The following is an 18,595-nucleotide window of genomic DNA, read 5'->3' as shown; positions in this document are numbered from 1 at the left end:
GCGCGTGGGAGGCGCCTCCCACGCATGCGCCCCCGCACCTCCCCTACGAAATTCACAAGTTTGCCGGGTGATTTACGCGCCAAAATTCAAACACACTCGTCCTCGTTGTGTCGCCGGACTATCCAATAATAGATAAAAAATATTCCGCTTCCTTGAACTCGCCCTGAAAAAAGAAGTCGGTAGATTCACCTCATTTTTTATAACAAATCTTGAAAATATCTATAAAGAGATTTTTTTTAATTGAAATGTCATGGGTGTCAGGATCTATTCCTTATAGCCTCCATATTGAAATTGTAAAGTTTAAAACGATGCGTATACAACCAATTCGGAGGAAAGTTTTATAAACGAGACCTCTTTGACGTCACTTTCGCATCACCTTAACCACCCGAATTCGCAAAACGCGTGGAAGCAATTATATTAATTCCGCGTTTAAAACACTGTCTAAATACGCATCACGAGCACATGGAATGTTATTGGCATTTGTAAATGCAGTATTTAGCCATCTTGGAACATAGTTGTTGCACGACACATATCAGGTTTTTACCGTATTAAGCTTTCTGTGCTTAGCTCAAAAGAAAGAAAATCTAAAAGCTTGGTCAAGACCGAGTGTTTTCCCTAACGCGATGACAGACAATATCGACCGGAAATCATTGGAAATTTGATAATCCTCGACGTGTACGTCACGTCAGAAGAAAAAAAAAAGGTTAAATAAAAAATAACAAATACTTCACCCTGGACACGAAATAACAATCGCGACCATATATTCGAGGTGTACGCTTATCACTAGACATAACTTTATCACCGACCAAAGACCAGTCAACGTTCCATTTTGAATCACTTTATTTCTCGTACACCGTAGCACGGTTTATAGAAAAATTACAATCAAAGAAGTAAAACATACGAAAAATCGTCATTGCGCTAGAATACTTTAACTATGAATTCGCTAATTATAACTTTTCAATAAACCCAGCTTGTGTGCTATATATAATATGTATATGTATAGTTCACATAGTGTGCACAGAGAGAGAGAGAGATAGAGAAGATTCGAAATAATCCGAAAGGGTTCTTCCACCTTGTGTAAAACACTGGGAGATTCGGATTCAGCGATTCGGACGAGACCCCATCTCGCGAGTTGCCTTCTTTTTCCTTTTTCCTCCGTTTAAATAATTACAGTCATACGGTATCTGACATTGACGTGATAATTCCTTAAACGCTAAAGCATTTACATGCACAGTGTCCTCTCCATTCCCCTTCTCTCCTCTCAATACAAAGACGAGACTCGTCGTTCTAGCGAAGGGGAGGTTCGCGTCATCAACCTCTTACAAAACAAAAAAATATATATATTTATATATATATATACCCTTTTGGACTCTCCGTGTATAACTAACAATATGATCAAAACGATATAATCAATCGATCGATGTAAACAATTTCACTTTTATTTTACACAAGAGCAATCTAGTCCGACGTCGAGAAAGCAATCGATAATCGCGACGATGTATAATAATAAATAAAGTATGAAATGTAAATAATGGGTATTTACAAATATGTAAACGGGGGGGAAGGAGGAGGTGAGGGGGCGGTAGCGAGGGGAAGCGGGACTCCAGGCAGGACGGGGGGGGGGGAGAGACCATAACAGAGAGAAAATGTAATAATCATTTCCAATTTTAATCTTATCATACGGTTAAGCGCCCTTTGCGACACCACTGTATCCATATATATATATCCATATATATATACGGGATGCGCCGCTTGCTCGCAACGGAAGGCATTGTCCAGCTTCGTTTAACGCCGCGTACGTCACTTTTAATCGTCTCTGTACACTTAGAACCTATAAAACGCGCCGACACAACGAATACACGACTCAAAGTGACAAAATACCCTCTTTTTGTTCCCTCTCGGTCCCTCCTCGCCCTCCCTTCCGCCCTTTACCCCGATGTCTCGCTGCAAGCGAAGAAGCGGCGCATCCGTCCTAAGGGACGAAGTAAACTGTGTATATATAGATGAGAATATATATATATGTGTATATATATATATACCTAGCGCGCGCCGATGCTTACCGCTCTAGAATTATAATTCGACTACGATACTCCGTGGGAGCGCGTCGAGATCCCGCGGGACGGGTCCGCGGGCCGTATAGAAAATTTACGAAGAAAAACCTTGCGCCGAAATTCCGAAAAATAAGCGGTCGTCGTCGTAGCGTCGAGGGGGGTCGCGTGCCCTTAACGTGTCCGTCGGTCGGTCGGTCCGCGAGAACGTTCGAGGGCGGCGGGAAGGGACGGAACGAAGGGGCCCTCGCCTCAAGCACGCCCTCGTGGTCTCCCTTTCCGTCTCCCTTCCCTTACAAAGAGTATATCAAAATCGAAAATCGCGGGCGCAAGACTATGACGAAGTATCACAGTACCGAGCCCGCGGCCCATCCCGGGCGAGTCGCGGCTCCCCTGCCCCGCGTGGGTATCCCTCCTCAATATCTACGTCCCAAGGTGGCTACTGATCAAAGGACATCCCTAGTTAACAACGAGCCTACATGCTACCGTAATATTACCTAATTATCGTTAAAAACCGTTAACGTTTAGAAGTAATACGTAGTCCATATACAACTTGCTAAGGATGCTGTGTAGACTGCCGGTACCGGTCGCTAAATGTTTTCGCGTGAATACTGTACGTATAATGCATTATATAAAAAATCCTCGGGGCGGAGGGGGGCCGACATGGCCGACCCGACATGTTCCCTATGGCATGGCTCGACTCGAGGCGAGGAAGTCCCTTATTTCCTGTTTCTTTTTTCCCCACCCTCGCGGCCTCTTCCGCCCTACGGGGAGACGGTCTCGGTGGAAGATGCGATGCTCGAGTGGGCTCGAATTAATCTACGGCGAGACGAAGTTAACGGCGGAACGAGAAACGAGGGATTGCGATAAGGAGATGTGGGGAAGAGAAACGGCTAAAGTCTGTTGGACGCGCCCGACAATGATTCGACGCCCGCCTGGGGATAAATCGAAGCCAATGGGGGGACCCGCGACCCCGGCGAAGCTTAGAAGTAAAAACGTGCCCAACGCCGATCGCGCGCTTCGGGGTAGGGGATCATGATTAGTCTCGGTACTAATTGCACGACGTAGATTGCTACTCTGTACTGTCTCTGCGACGCTCCGCTTAGCGAAGAGGCGCAAAATGCCGACGCGGCCGTTACCTCCGGTACGGGCGCGTTTAATTAACCAAAAACAAATCTTAATCCTTTTTGTTTCTTTCTTTCTTTTCTTTGTCCATTTCCCAGCGGCGAACGGTACGGGATACGCGGAGAACCGACGTAATCCTGGCGATAGGCTATAAATATGGATCGACCGATCTCGGATGGGCCCCTCGATGCCGAGAAGAGCTTCGAGCTACGTCGCGTCCAGGTGCAAGCCGTAAACCAGCGAGATTCCCGATTACGCCACCGACGCAACATCTCACCCTCTTAAACGGTGTCCTCCCCCGTCTCGGCAAGGATTGCTCGCCCTGAGGGGCGGGCGATCGCGCCTCGGAGGCAATGGCAACTTCTAAACGAATCGAAGCAATGTAAAAAGCTCAGCGCCTAAGAGGAGCCCTTTAGAAAAATCTACACTTCCCGCGAAGCCCCGCCGAGAGACACCTAGAACCACGAGTCCGCGTTGGTTCGCGAGGGGTATACATACATATCACAAACCGGAGAGAACGCAACGTTCGCCGCGTCCTAACGCGACCCTTTTATCACACCTCGTTCTCCAGGGTGAGCCAGAGCTAGACACGGGTCACACCGCCGGTCGCCGCCTACTATCTTAAAAGTACCGAGAACGAGAAGACATCGCCGGGGACGAACCTCGGTTCCGAGGACTCGCGGCGATTAGGAAGAGGTCCAAAACAGAGTTCCCGTCCAGAAACCGAGCTTCACGGATCGGACGGTTCTTCCTACCGCGAGCTGTATTGCTGATGTAACGTAGGGTGTACTCGGTGAAACCGGGCAACGACCTCCCTAAGTCACTGCTCTTCGCCGGCGAGCAACGACCGAGGGTCTCGAGGAACCCCTCGGGGACCTCGGGTTGTTTCCGGGCTCCTGTTCACGGAGCTCCCGGAACCTGGTGCGAGGCTCTGCAGGGATTTCAACGATCGACGAGTTTTTCCACCGACAACCCTCACGGGTGGAGGTTCGTCCTACTGGGTCGGGGGCTGAGGTTCCCCTGGCATGTTGGGGTTCGGATATGGTGGCAGAAACGAGTAATTCGGGTACGGTGGCGGTGGATGCGGAAACGGCGGATAGTAGTTAGGCGGATGCGACGACGGAGGTGCGTATCCTCTGTGCATGTACGGGTCAGCTGCTGGAGGAGGTCCATGGAACGCCGAGTACATTCGCGCGTACTCCGTGTTGTAGGTGGGTCCTCCGTAAGCCGGATACCCCGGTGCACCTGAAATATTGTTTTTCACCTTAGCGATACGATTCGTTCATACGATACGGTTATTCACTGAGGGAATCATGGATTTTAATTATCGAATGCGTTTTTTTTTTATATATAGCGACAATGGCTTGCCTGAAATTTCTTTAATAATTTTATTATTCCTCCTCGCGATATATCCCGACCTACGCAATATCGATGTATACGCTTTACTTGTTCACTTAACCCTTTCGATACTACAGATGATTATTGTCACCTACCATCGCAGAGTCACCGAATCCTGCGGATAACTATAATCACCTGTTCCTGCGCGGGCATCGTATTCGCGATTCGAGTATCCATAGAACGGAAGCATGGTAACGAAAGGCATAACCGTATCGAAAGGGTTAAGTCGAGTCAGATCTCCAGGTCATCGGCGATATCGACAAAGATCCTAGAAACGTCCGGCAACGTACCGGCAGGTGGGTAAGCCGCAGAAGATCCAGGAGCAGGTGGATAGTGCTGCGAGTACGGGTCATAGGGTGCCGGAGGATACGGTCCAGGGTACCGAGCGTTGGTCGGATGGCTGAACGCAGTCGGGACGTGGGGCTCGTCCCTAGCAGGGACCGATGTGATCGTAATATCCGTGTTCTTGGTTTCCGCAGGTTCCAGGGGTACCTTGCTGATGCCGGGGCCGGCAGCGTGGGAGTAAATGCTCGAAGCAGTCGTCAGGGTCCCCTCCTCGGTGGGTTTAACGGGGTCGGACTGAGTCTTCCCTCCGTCCACGGGGAGTCTGGGTCCAGCCGAGTGGGGAGGAACGCTCGGGAAGTACGTCCCGTAGGGGTTAGCCAGTGACCTTGCCCTCGGGTCGGTGTAGTCATAATACCTTGGATACTGAGCATAAGGGTAGCCCTGAGGAACCCCATGAGGCTCCTGGGGAACGGCCGGAGCCTCGCGAATACTGGACTCCGAGGTCTTCAGAGGAGTCGTGGTCGTCGTGGTGGTTCCAGTGGACACGGACGCTGTGGTGGACGCCACGGGAGGTTCCGGGGCGGTCTTCGGCGTCGGCTCCGGTTCCCTCTGCACGGGGGCGGGCGGAGGTGGCGGCGGAGCCGGCTGTTGAGGCTCCTCGATGATGATGTCGTCGGCCGGACTCATTCCCGGGGTGTCATCCTTGTCTTTTCGGCTCGAAAAGTTCTGCTCGAAGCTGGTGAGCGAGTCGGTCTTCCTCGGCTCCTTTGGTTCCGCCGGAGAACACTCCTTATCCGGCTTGGAGAACGTCTCCGACTCGGGCTGAGATGGCTCGCTGGGAGGGTTGGTCACGCTGTCGGAGGTGTACCCCTGGGGTCTCTCTTCGGAGGACTTCTGCAACCCTGGGTCCGCTTCCCCAGTGGTTGGTCGATTTATCGTCGATGGGCTGTACTCCGAGTTCGAGCTGACCTCGGCCACCACGTCCTCTAGTCGGACCTCTTCGACTCTCTGCTCTGGGCGCACCTGGCCATCCGACGAGTTCGAGTTCTCTCCGAGGGAGGAGTTGTCAACGGGCTCTTGCTTCACCTTGGGCAGCCGAGACAGGGACACCTGGTTGGTCAGACTGACTTGACTCATGTACGGCTTTGCGGTGGCCGTGGCTACTGGCTTTGGCCTCCGAGATGCCTCCTTGTCCGCGAAAGGTCTGTACCCGGGACCGCTTCCGGGTCTACCAAGGGGACGATTTTGGGTACTCGAGGATGATTTCGGTATAATGGAGATCGCGGAGTTGTTCCTCAGGGGGAAGCTGACCTCGGGCTTGGAGTTCCTCTGGCCTAAGGATGATAATCCTGAAAAGTCCAGGAGGTCTGATTAAGGGGCGATATTGAAATTCAGTTTATTAAATACGAAATGATACTGTGGAACTTTGATGTGTGTACATTATTAAGCCACGGGACAAGGGCCATCGACCCTGAATCGTAAATCATGACTATAAACGGCTCACCTTTCTTTGGTTCCTCATCACGCTTCTGTTGATTCAATTTAAGTGCAGTACGGATAGCTATGATCTTGCCGGACTCGAGCTGCATGTAGATCCCTTTCGGACTCTTCAGGACCATCACTCGTTGACCAGCCTTGAGCACGATGCTGCCTTTATCCGGCGAGTTGGTGGGAATCACCACATCCAAAGGCAGAGTCATCTCCTGGGCACTCATGCCCTGCCTCTGCCAAACCTCTGCGGGAATCCATCTACTTCCAGCCACTCCTCTCGGACCTAAACCTTCGGCACCTCGTTGTTGCATGGGCCTAACCGAAGCTACGGGTTTCGGATTGGCTCCACCGTCTGCTCCTCTTATTGCTCTTATTTGCAGTCCACCTGCTGGAATCAAGCAGAAATGTTAATCACTCTCCTTCGCGTCTACTTATGCATTAAGGCGACATCAAAGTGGCTCAGGCGTCAAATTATTTATAAAACTTGTCTCTGAAGTAGGTTCATCGAATTATTTGAAACCTTGCAACGTGAATTTGGATGCCTTGAGGAAAGTCCTGGCACTCAACAAATTTCATTTGGTTTTATAAAAAATGTTAAAAAATGTCGATAAACAAATTTTTAAGAAATTGAAATTATATGGGTGTCAGGACCTTCCTTATAGCCTCCATATCCACGTGGTCAAGTTTCAAACGATTCGGTACAACCAGTTCGAAGAAAAGTATTATAAACGAGACTCCTCTGACACCACTTTCATATCACCTTAATGCTTATTCGACCCTTTTAACTCTAAACTGTACACGCGTATGCTAACCTCTAGTCGCCGTATTTCCAGGTACGTAGCTGTAACTAGGCCTGGAGCAAGTAGCAGCCATCTTCTCGAGTTCATACCCGCGACGAGCGAGACGTTTCTCGGCCTGGCTCAGCTTCTTGTCCTTGCGATCGACGAGAAGACTCTCGTGATGGAAGGGCTGTTTGGTGAGGAGAGAGGAGTGCCTCTCCAGAACGCGATGCATCACTTCGTCGGTATAGCTATCCTTAGACTGGGAAAAATCCTGCACTTGGCTATCCTCCTCCCAGTCCCAGGACAACGTGGTGGCCTCCTTAAGGGAAAGATGCGCGTCCGGATTGCATTGATCCACGACCCTGTCAGCCATGCCTTGTTTGCTGATCTGTCTGTCGTAGATCTTCCTCTCGAGACAATTGTCTGTCACCAGTCTGTAGACAAAGCACGGTTTTTGCTGGCCGTACCGATAGACCCTGCAAACTGCCTGGGTGTCGTGGCAAGGGTTCCAAGAAGCGTCGAAGACGATCGCCCGGTTCGCGCCCACCAGGTTGATGCCCAGAGACCCAGCTCTGGTCGAGACCAGGAACAAGTGGATCTTGGGATTGTTGTTGAACTCGTTGATCAGCTTCTCTCTTTCTAACGCGCTGGTACTGCCGTCGAGCCTGTAATAATTTATGTTCTTCACCCAGGCGTCCGTCTGGCCGTCCGGGTACTTCAGGTTGTTCCTGGCGAGGAAGTCCTCGATGAGGTTCAGGGTGAACAGAGATTGCGAGAACGCGAGGACTCGGTCACCCAGGCGAATCGCTTCTTCCAGGATGCAGAAGAAAAGGGTCATCTTCGCGGACGCGTCGATCAGTCCTGGTACGTAGCCCTTCATCAGCTCCGTCGCCTAAAACGTGACAAAAGGAAATATATAATCAATTGATCGATAATCACTTCATATATAAAAATAAATAATACATAACATGGCACCGAAAATACGAACTATTGCATTAACTAAATCTTTAACTGGCTACATTACAAGAGAAAAATCTCCCGGTTTTTATGTGCAACTTCAGTGAAGTTCAGGTGATTTAAATCGTCAAATTAAAGTCATCATTATCATCGGTTGACTAATTTCTATCTTTAACAATTGCGATCAGAAAGTGCTACTGCGTGAGACCACGATACATGTTACGAGGAGAGTACGCTGCGTTAAAAAAAAGCAGGTAAAGTTTCGCGCCAAATACATAAGACGATAGTTATCAAGTAACTATCGATTTACCCTAATATTTTAAATGAGGTGTTTATTTGAAGAATTAAAATAATCTCGAAAATCTTGATTTTTATCAACCCTAAACTTCGGATCAAAGTTTCCGGAACAAAAGGCCTGTCTTTTTGAGGAGAGAAGAAAAGAAACAAAGAGAAACATCCGTAGACCGTGGAGGAACGCTACACAGCGATGGGAAAAAAACGTGAGCCACGCTCAGGAAACGTGCACAGCACGTGCCGTAGCCAAGACAAACGTAACGGTACTTTCTCCATCACGGAAATCTCCACAGCGAGAGGAATTAGGCTGTTTTAAGAGAGAACGAAGGTCTAACGTTTCCCATGAAACATTCCGTGCCAGCCAATTCTCTATAATCCGTTCCCCAGGTCGCGTGGATCACCGATGACCCAATAACAAGTATGGTAATATACATCATCCTAGTATACCGACAGCTGACATCTAGACACATTTCACGTTTTTGGTTCTAAACGTAACCAAAATGCCAAACCTCCTGGACGGAAATTTCTCCAGTGGCGCACACCAGTAACACATTCTTTCTCCCTCTCTGCAATCTACAATACAGTGAAAATAATGAGTGATAAATATAAAACAGAGCAGATGTCTCCTAGTTAATAATCTTAAAATAATAATCGAAATAGGTGATGCAAGATAAATAGAAAAATGGAAAAGAATCTTGAATGGAAGAGTATCCGCTTACCCAGTCATACGGTATACCCGGATCCTCCTTGCTCCCAGGGGAGCTCTTCGGGTCCTTTTCGTCATCCTTGGTAAGGATCTCGTCGTCTGATTTATCCTCCTTCTCCTTATCCAGCAATTCCTCCTTTTCCCTGTCCTCCTCCTTGACCGCCTCCACCTGATTGGACCTCGAATTTCCTGTCTGATAGTTCCCGACCCCCTGTCCGGATCTGTTCATGGACCCCATCTGGGCCTGAGACCCGGACATGTTGGTCTGAGACCCTGACTCGGTACCATTGTACCCTGTACCTGCAGGGATATTGTTCTGCCCGACTGCTTGACTCTGCACCCCGATACTAGTGCCGGTATCCTTGTTATTCTTCTCGTAATTACCCTGGCCTTGCGCATGAGTACCAGACCCAGATTGCGGGGTCTTGGACTCATCCGGCCTGGCATTGATATCTGACCCACGATTACCTGAGTACTCGTAAGACTGATTAGAGTAATTCTGCGAGGGGAAGTAGTTGTTCTGATATCGACCAGTGCTGGGATCCCTGTAGTACGACTCGTTACACTGATCCTGCCTGAAGGACTGCGGATAGTTCCTCTGCCAGTAAGGATCATCGGGTCCCTTGAACGGGGTCTGATGATTCGCCTCCGATTGGTAATTCGGCAGTCCAGAGTTTCCAGCAGGTGTCGGAGTGGTCGAGTAGTTGGTCGGATTGGTCGTAGAACCGCTGGTCTGCCTATCAGGAGGATATTCATGAGGTGTACTAGAAGGGGTATAGTTCTGGGTCGATTGGGAATCCGACCTCGGATATATCTGGTCCGGCTGGTTAATCGGCGCAGACTGCCCCTGCTGGGAAGAGGGATAATTCAGGGGCGAGTTCTGGGTTATGGAGTTCTGTCCCTGCTGAGAACTGGAATATCTGTGAGAAGCACTCTGCGACGAAGACTGCGAGGACTGGCCGCTGGGATAGCCATGGGGCTGACCTGGCAGAGCAGGGGTCTGCGGTTGAGGAGTGCTGGGGTACGAGGATGTCTGACTCTGGGGCGTCGTTGGGGGTACCAGGTGGCCTTGAGGATATCCATGAATGGGATTCTGCGTCGAGGTTGTAGAAGCCGGCTGATCGGGCGAGTATCCATGGGACTGGCCCTGAGAACTGGCGTTGGAGCCTTGCTGAGACGACGCGTACCCTGAAGACTGGCTCTGAGCGGTGCTACTTTGGCTCCCTGAGCTGCCGGAGTACCCTCGCATCTGACTTTGCGCAGCTGGAGTCTGGCTCCGGGGATTAGATATGTATCCGTGAGTCTGAGACTGAGACATGGGGTTCCCAGTCGACTGGTTGGCTCCGTATCCCAGAGTCGAGGTCTGCGACGAGGAGCCTTGGCCCACCTGATTCGCAGAATATCCATGAGGTGGATTCTGCAAGGGCACGTTTGAACCCTGCTGAGAGGTCGGATATATGTGACCAGGACTGGGAAGAGGAGTGTTCTGGCTCTGACGATTCGGCGAGAAACCGCGGTTTTGTCTCGCAGGTGGCGGATTTCCCGCCTGCTGGGAGGGCAGGTACCCCGATGAGGAGGTCTGAGCAGAGGATGACTGACTCTGCTGGCTCGAGGAGTACCCCAAATTAGAGGTCTGCATCGGCTGGCCATCCGGTCGAGGATAGATCTGTCCAGCTTGGCTGGAAGTCGATCCGTACGTCTGAGACTGATTCGCAGCAGGATAGGGAGAGTAATCCGACATCGCCATGTTGCCGGTCGGATTCGCCATCTGGTTCTGAAACGCTTGAGACTGGGGATAATTCGGACCCTGGTTTAGGTTCGGTGGATAGGTTCGGCTTTGCTCCTGATACGGATACGACTGTCGCGGATATATTCCAGGAGTTTCGTAAGTGTTCCCCTCGGCCTGGTCCGGCCTAAAGTCGGCACCACCGGAACCGGATGTGTACCTCTGCGGATGGCTTCCGGACTGGTCCCCACTGGGAAGATACCCCTGCGGCTGGTTAGGATATCCCTGCGTGGAATTGTACCCAGGAGTCTGAGAGTACGGCTGGAAAGATTGATTTCCATATCTCGATTGTTGGCCTTGATTGTTATAAAAATCCCCGTACTCTCCATGGGAACTGTCGCTGCGGTAGTAACTATTCTGGTCGTTCGGCCGATAGTTCTGATAACTGTGGGAGTACGGCCCTTGCGAGACCGGGTTCGGATAGGCCGAGTTCGGCATTTGCATGGGATAGTTCGAGTAATTGCCCGATTTCGAATTACCGTGGGCATTCTCGCCATCCGGATTGTCATTACTGGACGACGACGAGGAGTTCGGCTGGACACTGGCAGCTGGCTTATTCTTTACAGTAGCGTTCGCCTTTTTGCCCTTCTTGGTCTCCCCTTTTGGTTGTCGAGCTTTGGTACGTTTCGCGCCAGGCGCCGGCTTCTCGCCGATGGTCTCTTCAAGGTCCAGGTCGTCCTCCTCGTTGGCCTGGCGTTTCCGCAGGAAATGGTACAGAATATCGGGATGGTTCCATATTTTACAGCAGACCGCGAACGCCTTCAGAGGGTTCGGCACCGCTCGCGTCTTCACCACCTGGTTCATGAACGTGTCGTACAGCTTGCGCTGATGCGCAGTCATCCTGACGAGGAGGATATACTCCTCCTTCCTAGGCAGGGACACCTGCAGCACGGAGTGCGACCTGCGCTGGACGAATCCTTCCAATAAGGCATGTAGCACGTGAGCTCTGTACCTCATCAACCTGATATCCTGCGGAGTCGAGTCGATGCACTGTCCATTTTGGATGGGCCTCTCGAACATGTTACAAAACTCGCTCTTGGTACCCAGATAATTCGGCCTGACAAAGTCCACCATGCACCAGTACTCCAGCAAATTATTCTGCAGCGGATACCCAGTTAGTACGATCCTACGTTTGGTGCGCATCTGCTTCAGGGCGAGACTGATGCTAGCATGGGAGTTCTTGATGCGATGACCCTCATCGCAGATCACCAGATCTGGCCCGGGACTGACGAGGGCGGTGTGCATCTCGTCCAAAAGTCCCTTGTTCTTGTCCTCTTCCTCCACGTCGACGGTGTCCTTGAAGGGCTGGCCGCGCTTCCTCTTCGCCTTGTTGGGCTTCTTCAGGGACAACTGTCGGTACAGTTCGTACCCAATCAGCAGAACTCCTCCCCTGTTCTGCCAGTCCTGGATAACCCTGGCCCTGGCAGCCATGGTCTTGTGCGAGTCGTTCAGAATGTGCAGCCGAAAATGGCGAGGCCGAATCTCCATCCCTATCGGAGCGTCCACGCTGAAGGGGGTCTTTATCCTGTCCACGTCCTTCTTCTCCTCCGCAGCAGCATCTTTGGAAGGATTGCATTCCTCCTTCTTGACCGAGTCCTCGGGTTCCTTCTTAATGTTGATGTCGGGAACATGACCGAGCTCCGGTTTCTGCTCTTGAGACTGAGGTTGACTCTGGGCCTGAGGTTGTCCTTGAGGTTGAGGTTGGCTCTGAGGCTGCGGTTGACTTGGCGGTCGAGGTTGAATTTGAGATTGAGGCTGAAGCTGGGGTTGAAGCTGGCCCTGAAAGGGAGGCTGAGACTGAGACTGTTGCTGCGATTGGAGCTGTGACTGGGACTGAGACTCGGAGTTCGGATTAAAACTAGAGAACGGCTGCGAAGTTGGCGCTGAAGGAGCGTTCCCAAAGCCAGGATACAACGGTCCCGCGGGATTATCCATTCCCGGTTGCACTCCTGTGTACATCGATCCCGGTGTCCTGTTATCTACATCAGGATACATCGGACCTTGTGATCTATTCTGCAGTCCCGAATAGGCCGATTGCCCCGATGCGTGGTTCTCCACCCTGAAGTTAGAGCCAGGGATGTTCGGTCCGGTTGGCAAGCCGTGACAATCAACTTCCGGCTTCATGGGGTCGAAGCTGGTCATGGTATTTCCCGTGGGACCATACATGGAATTTTGAGAGATATCGCCGTGATAGGACTGACTCAAGTGGGAGCCCTGGTCCATGCCTGTTTTATTCATCATGTTGTCCTGGACACCATAATTGGGCACCATACCGTGCCCATCATAACCGTGATGAGAGAACGGATGGTCCATCATGCTGGACGGCTGAAGCATGTTATCCTGGCCTAAACGATGAGCGGACTCCGTACTAATTGGTCTGGACATGTTCGACATGTCGCTTTGGCTTCCCGTCTCCTCCTTGATCTCCTGTTTGGTATCCAACCCGGGCTCGGTCTTGATGTTGAACAGCTTCTCCGGTTTTTCGGCGTTAGTGTCCTCGAACGGCAGCCACATGTTAAACTCGGCCAGCCAGTTTTGCAGGGTGTTGATGGGCATGATGCAGAGGACCGTCTTGGCGGGTGTGCACCGAAAAAAAATGTCACAAAAGCTGACGACCTGCAGAGTCTTACCTAGGCCCATGCTGTGAGCGAGGATGCATCCGAAGCCAGAGCTGGTCTTGAATCTCTCGATGCTCTCCACGATATTGTCATAGAGGAAACGAATGCCGCCGATCTGATGGGGCTTGATGATGCGCGCGACCTGAGGAGCCAAGTAGACATCGGGCTCGGTTTCGGGGTGTCCCACGTTAATCAGCACCCGCCCGTGCTCGTCAGGAACATTGTACCGATCGTTGGTGTGCATCCCGGAGTTCGAGGGGTCGTCATCGTTGTCGGTCTCTTCCCCGCCGCTGGGGTCGCTCAAGACTATGCAATCGTCATCGGAGCTCTCGCTGGAGCTGGATATGGTGACCACGTCCTTCCCTTTGGCCGGTTTCTGAGGTTTCGGCATACCCGACACCTTGCGCATGGTGTGCAGCTGTTTCTCTCGCAAGGCCTCGTCGGCCTCCACGTCGGACAAGTCGGAATCCGAGTAATACTCGGACCTGTCGATCGGTTCTTTCTTGGGTACTACCGGTGAAATACTGACGGACGGGGTCATCATGCGAATCCTCTGTTGCAGCATGTTCGCCCCCGCGCCGCGTTGCTGAACTCGCGAGATCGACGTCTGGACCCCCTGGTAGCCACCTCTTCCCTTTTGCCAGCGAACTCCGTCCATCTGTCGCCTTTGGAGCTGGCTGGATTGCATACCCGACCCGGTTTGCGAACCGGACCCGGAGCTAGAGTTTACCTTCAGGAGCACCGTGCTAGGCAACCGCACCTGGGACGACGAGGAGGAAGACGGCGAGATGGTCGTACCCGCCTGGTTCTGCTTTCCCTGTAGAAGGCTAATCACGCGAGTCTGGGTTTTATTGTTCTGTCGATTGATGGCAATCTGCCTCTGGACCTCCCGGATGATCCTTTGCTGTTCTTGGACCCTCCGGAGACGCTCCATTTCCTGGCGCTGGGCGGCCAGGGTGGCCTCATCCAACTGAGCCTCGTCCATGACCTCGCGAATGTTCCTCCTCATGTTGGCCAGCTTCTTCTCGGCCTTCGTCTCGCATTCGGAAGCGGAGCCCTCGTTACTGTCGTCTTTCTTCTGCTTCTTCTTCGCGGACTCCGAGTTCTCGGAATCCGCGCGCCTCTTGTTACCCTCTCCCTCTTTCTCATCTCCGGATTGACTCTCCGACTTGTTGTCGTTGTCCTCGCGATCCGCGTCGTCCATTTCCTTGGAAATCGGCTTACCGAGAAGGTCAGCCTCGGTTACCTCTTGGCCTTCTATCGGCGCCCCTTTGTGATGTAATAAAAACGATGAGTTAAACATATCGGCTCATATATATGTACATGGGAAGACGGTGAGTTAAAGGTAATTAGGTAAAATTATTTTATACGTGAAGCTTATACATAAAAGTCTATGCAAAAGTAACGGTTCGGTGATTCATAGAATTTAATGCTTCTTACGTAGTAGGATATTTATAAGTATTTGAAATCTAACGATAGAATTTAAAAATAGCTAGAATTGAATAAACTTTATGAAACCGATGTTGTCATCGCATTTCAACTAACTATGTACCTTCTAATGGCAGTGTATCCAAAATGTTAACCGCTTCAATGTCGTCGTCCTGCGTTGGAGAATTTGTTTGTTCTTGTTCGGACTCCATCCTTACTCCTATTTGGGTGTCTATAGTTTCATCTAAATCCATGTCATCCCCTGAACACTCGGAACGAATTTCTTCTATCTCATCAGCTGGCAAGGATTCAACTTTCTTTTCTTGCTCCCCCTCGGACGTTTCCCCACTCGAATCGTCCGAGCTGTCATCGTTAACAAGTTGTTGCTCGATGTCATTGGCATTCGTAGTCGGAGGAGTTTCGGTTGAAACTCCAGCTTGATCGGATGCTCTGGGACTGCCACGAGGGTTAACACGTTCTATAGTAACATCTCCGATACGGGTTAAAAAGCTGTCCAAACTATTAGACATCTTGTACAATGTCTATTCACTGATAGCAAATAATTAAAGGATCCTGCACCGAACCATGGAATATTTTTGCAACATCGATCATTCAGCTTGCACTTGCACTTATCTATTTGATGTGGACTATCCATTCATAATTGAATGACCATTTTTTCCTGTAACAAATAATACTGCCTGTGAAACTAGCAACAAATGAACATATAAAGAAATTGAAATATCTAGTAACTCCAAAAGCAATTATTGTAAATTAAATATCCAATGTATATGTACTTCCTTAAATATATATTAAAGGTTAATTTCATATGTACATATTTAAAAATAATTCCGGACAATCTGCTCTACCACTTAAAATAAATCATGCATAAGCCTTACATAAAAACTATACAATCAACTAAGTAGAACGCTAGTTTCAAAACCAGCTTTTTCTACTTTCTAATCAGTTACTTTTGTGAGAGTCACCAAAAAAAGAGATAGCTACAAAACCAAATAACAGTACTTTTTTTATTACTTTAGGAAACATGCTTACAATTAGTTGACATGCTCACATTGTTAACAATTACACCAGTATAATTGTTCCAAGTGAAAATCAGTCTCATAAAATGCCCTCTTAAACTAAATGAATTTACATAAGCAATAAAATACCTGATGCCATGACGTTACTTACAAAATTAGAGAATTCATGAGTCTCTGAGCCTTTAAAAAACATCTATACATGGTAATATTTTCCAAGAAGCAATATACACTTTCTATGCATGCAGCGATGACCCGTTATATACCCCTGAATACATTTAGAGCAAGAGATTACGTTGACGGGCATCATAGTATACATACCTATAAAGGATCTGTGGTATCACCTGTTCGTAGAACAGAGCCACGGCAGCAACTTGAGCTTGAATAAGATTTCCACTAAAGTATCTAGCGTAACGATAACAAGAAAGTTTCTTGGGCTAGAAAGATCCAAACTCCGAGTCAGGGTAAGTATGTCCCCGAAGAGAGCGTAGTCTGGAGTTATGTTTTGGGGTTAGGCTTAGGATCGAGCCCGGAGGGTTTGTTCTCTCGTGGAACATCCACGGGTCTCGGTCGTGGTGCTCCTCGCATCGTCTTTCAGTGCAACCAGGGTGTGAGCTGTCAAACGGGAAGGGCAAAGGCTGAGGTGGCCGTTTGTTTTTCCAGAGCCCTCGGCGACGCTGAAACGCATCGGCGGTCGACACTCCTCGCGACCGACACCCTCCGTAAATCGGGCCGACGGTTTCCGCAGGCTACTTCGCGTTTAGCGGCACCTTAATTAGTCGTTAATTGGAAATAAAAAATAATGACACACACACTCGATGGACGCCATAGCGTCGTTGTTCGCCGCGACGGCCGCGGAATCCTCTCGCCGGGAAAGTGAACCTAAGGAGCCGGGCTACCAAAGCAGCCTCGATAACCCCATCAGAGTTTTGTTTACCCCCGACGCGCAACGACGTGGCTAAACTCACGAGACACCCGAATTTCTAAACCCGTTCGCACGCGTCGCTCCTTGCTTGCCGCGGCATTTTTTCACGAACTTTTCCCACCGAATGTACACCGCTCGGCCGGGCGCCATCTTGTCCACGGTGCAACGTACTTCCGCCATCATGCTTCCACCAGCCAATCACAGCTCAAGATTATTCCACCGGAGACCCCCACCTCTTCGGCCTCCCCACTCCAGTCCTTGAGAGACTGGTCTCTCGCTCTCGCTCGCACCGATAATTGGAGGAAAAAGGATACATTAGTAAAATGAAGTTCGATGGTCTCCCACCTGCCCCCTTCCCCCGTGACAAGTGTTACCCAATGAGACAAACTTTTGTTGTAACTTGCCCGATAACCACCCGATGTTCGGCAATATTCGAGAGCGAGACTGAGAGTCACCGAAATACCGCTGTTAGGAAGAATGACGTCCCTCAAAATCTGATCAATTCTAATTCTGCTCGAAAAAATTGTCTAACTTGCTTTCTTTTAACGTTAAATTTGTTTGCTTCGTTGGGTGGAACGATTTCTTAAACAGTCCATGTTATCATCAATCCTAGGTGACTTCATTATATGAGAAATGTAAGATATTAATTCGTTTAAAAACCTTTGGGCAAAGCTTCCAAAACTTTAACCCCTATCATTTATTGTATTATACTATTGTACAATTGTTTCACGTATCACTATTATATATGTGTATAAATCATACTTTGTATGTAGTAAATAATATAAGGTATTATTTTGTTTCTCTCATCCTTTAAGGATTATAAAATATAAGATTCAGAATTCGTACCTTACATAGTCTGGTTCATAAACCTATTTGTCCTATAATTTATCGATACAAAACAATATAAATGAAATGTAATGTATAAGAGAGAATCTAACTTTGATAAATTCTAGTCTTAAAATCACAAAATAGTTTACTATACAGGGTTGCAGCTTTAGTAATAAATCATTCTTATTAATAAACTGTTATAAATCTGTTTGACGTAACGTCGTCTCCCATGATAAATACAATATTGCCCATGGTAGAGCTTGTTAATTAGCATTTTCACATGCATCGATCCAATCATTGTACACATCCAAAGGTTCGGACAACAAATTTATGGTGGTTTGAAAGTCCTCTAGACATACTCTACATGTTATTCGAGCTGTATTCCTTGATTTATCCCTAAAAAAAATGTAAAACCCATATTCAACAATGTTTATTAAATTGTAAACAGAGCATGAATTATTCCATACATACATTTTAACCTCACATGATTTTTCATGATTACAAAATGGACAGTTAAACTGAGTATCCAACGGCTGGATTGCTTTCCTTTTACTCGGCGGCTTTCGCTTACTCTTACGACGTCCCATTTTCTTTTACGAACGCCGACTAAACACTACTTTATCTACAGCCGGCTTGGTTAGAATAAACACTGAAACAAACGTTTTTCCTGTCATCGAACGCTGGTTGTTTACCGGAAGTTTTTTTCGAGAACATAGACGCACGAAACGAGAGATAAGCATAAACTACGGAAATAAATGAGGTTTTGAATCCTGCGATACAAGGGGCATCTATGGCTCAAAAATAATACCAAAATACGGAGTCATGCAAACAGAGCTTATTATAGCGAGGCGCGTATGAATTCTAGAACTATATGGGTAGAGAACTTGGAC

The 18,595-nt window shown here is 49.0% G+C and overlaps 2 protein-coding genes across 3 annotated transcripts; both read right to left on the bottom strand.

Annotated features, from left to right (window-relative positions):
- Nucleotides 1-832: 832 nt before the first annotated feature.
- LOC105694552 lies at nt 833-16,354 on the bottom strand. Of its 2 annotated transcripts, none has more exons than XM_012415344.2 (7): nt 16,274-16,354; nt 15,043-15,597; nt 9,100-14,759; nt 7,160-8,021; nt 6,361-6,735; nt 4,862-6,205; nt 833-4,418 (listed from the first exon to the last, which is right to left on the bottom strand). In XM_012415344.2, the coding sequence occupies exons 2-7, from the start codon at nt 15,446-15,448 to the stop codon at nt 4,168-4,170; spliced, it is 8,898 nt and encodes a 2,965-aa protein (XP_012270767.1). In that variant the 5' UTR covers nt 15,449-15,597; nt 16,274-16,354; the 3' UTR covers nt 833-4,167. The 2 variants fall into 2 exon arrangements, with proteins under 2 accessions (XP_012270767.1, XP_023290712.1); XM_023434944.1 differs by having other exon boundaries at nt 6,361-6,732.
- On the bottom strand, nt 16,273-18,390 carry LOC105694553 (transcription elongation factor 1 homolog). The gene is made up of 2 exons (XM_012415345.1): nt 18,177-18,390; nt 16,273-18,101 (listed from the first exon to the last, which is right to left on the bottom strand). The coding sequence occupies exons 1-2, from the start codon at nt 18,290-18,292 to the stop codon at nt 17,969-17,971; spliced, it is 249 nt and encodes an 82-aa protein (XP_012270768.1). The 5' UTR covers nt 18,293-18,390; the 3' UTR covers nt 16,273-17,968.
- Between the last annotated feature and the right edge of the window lie 205 nt (nt 18,391-18,595).

Source organism: Orussus abietinus, unplaced genomic scaffold, assembly GCF_000612105.2.
Source record: "Orussus abietinus isolate OABI.00-Male unplaced genomic scaffold, Oabi_2.0 scaffold20, whole genome shotgun sequence".
Taxonomy (NCBI): domain Eukaryota; kingdom Metazoa; phylum Arthropoda; class Insecta; order Hymenoptera; family Orussidae; genus Orussus; species Orussus abietinus.
The sequence above is the reverse complement of the archived record's forward strand: the minus strand, read 5'-3'. Positions and strand labels throughout refer to the sequence as shown.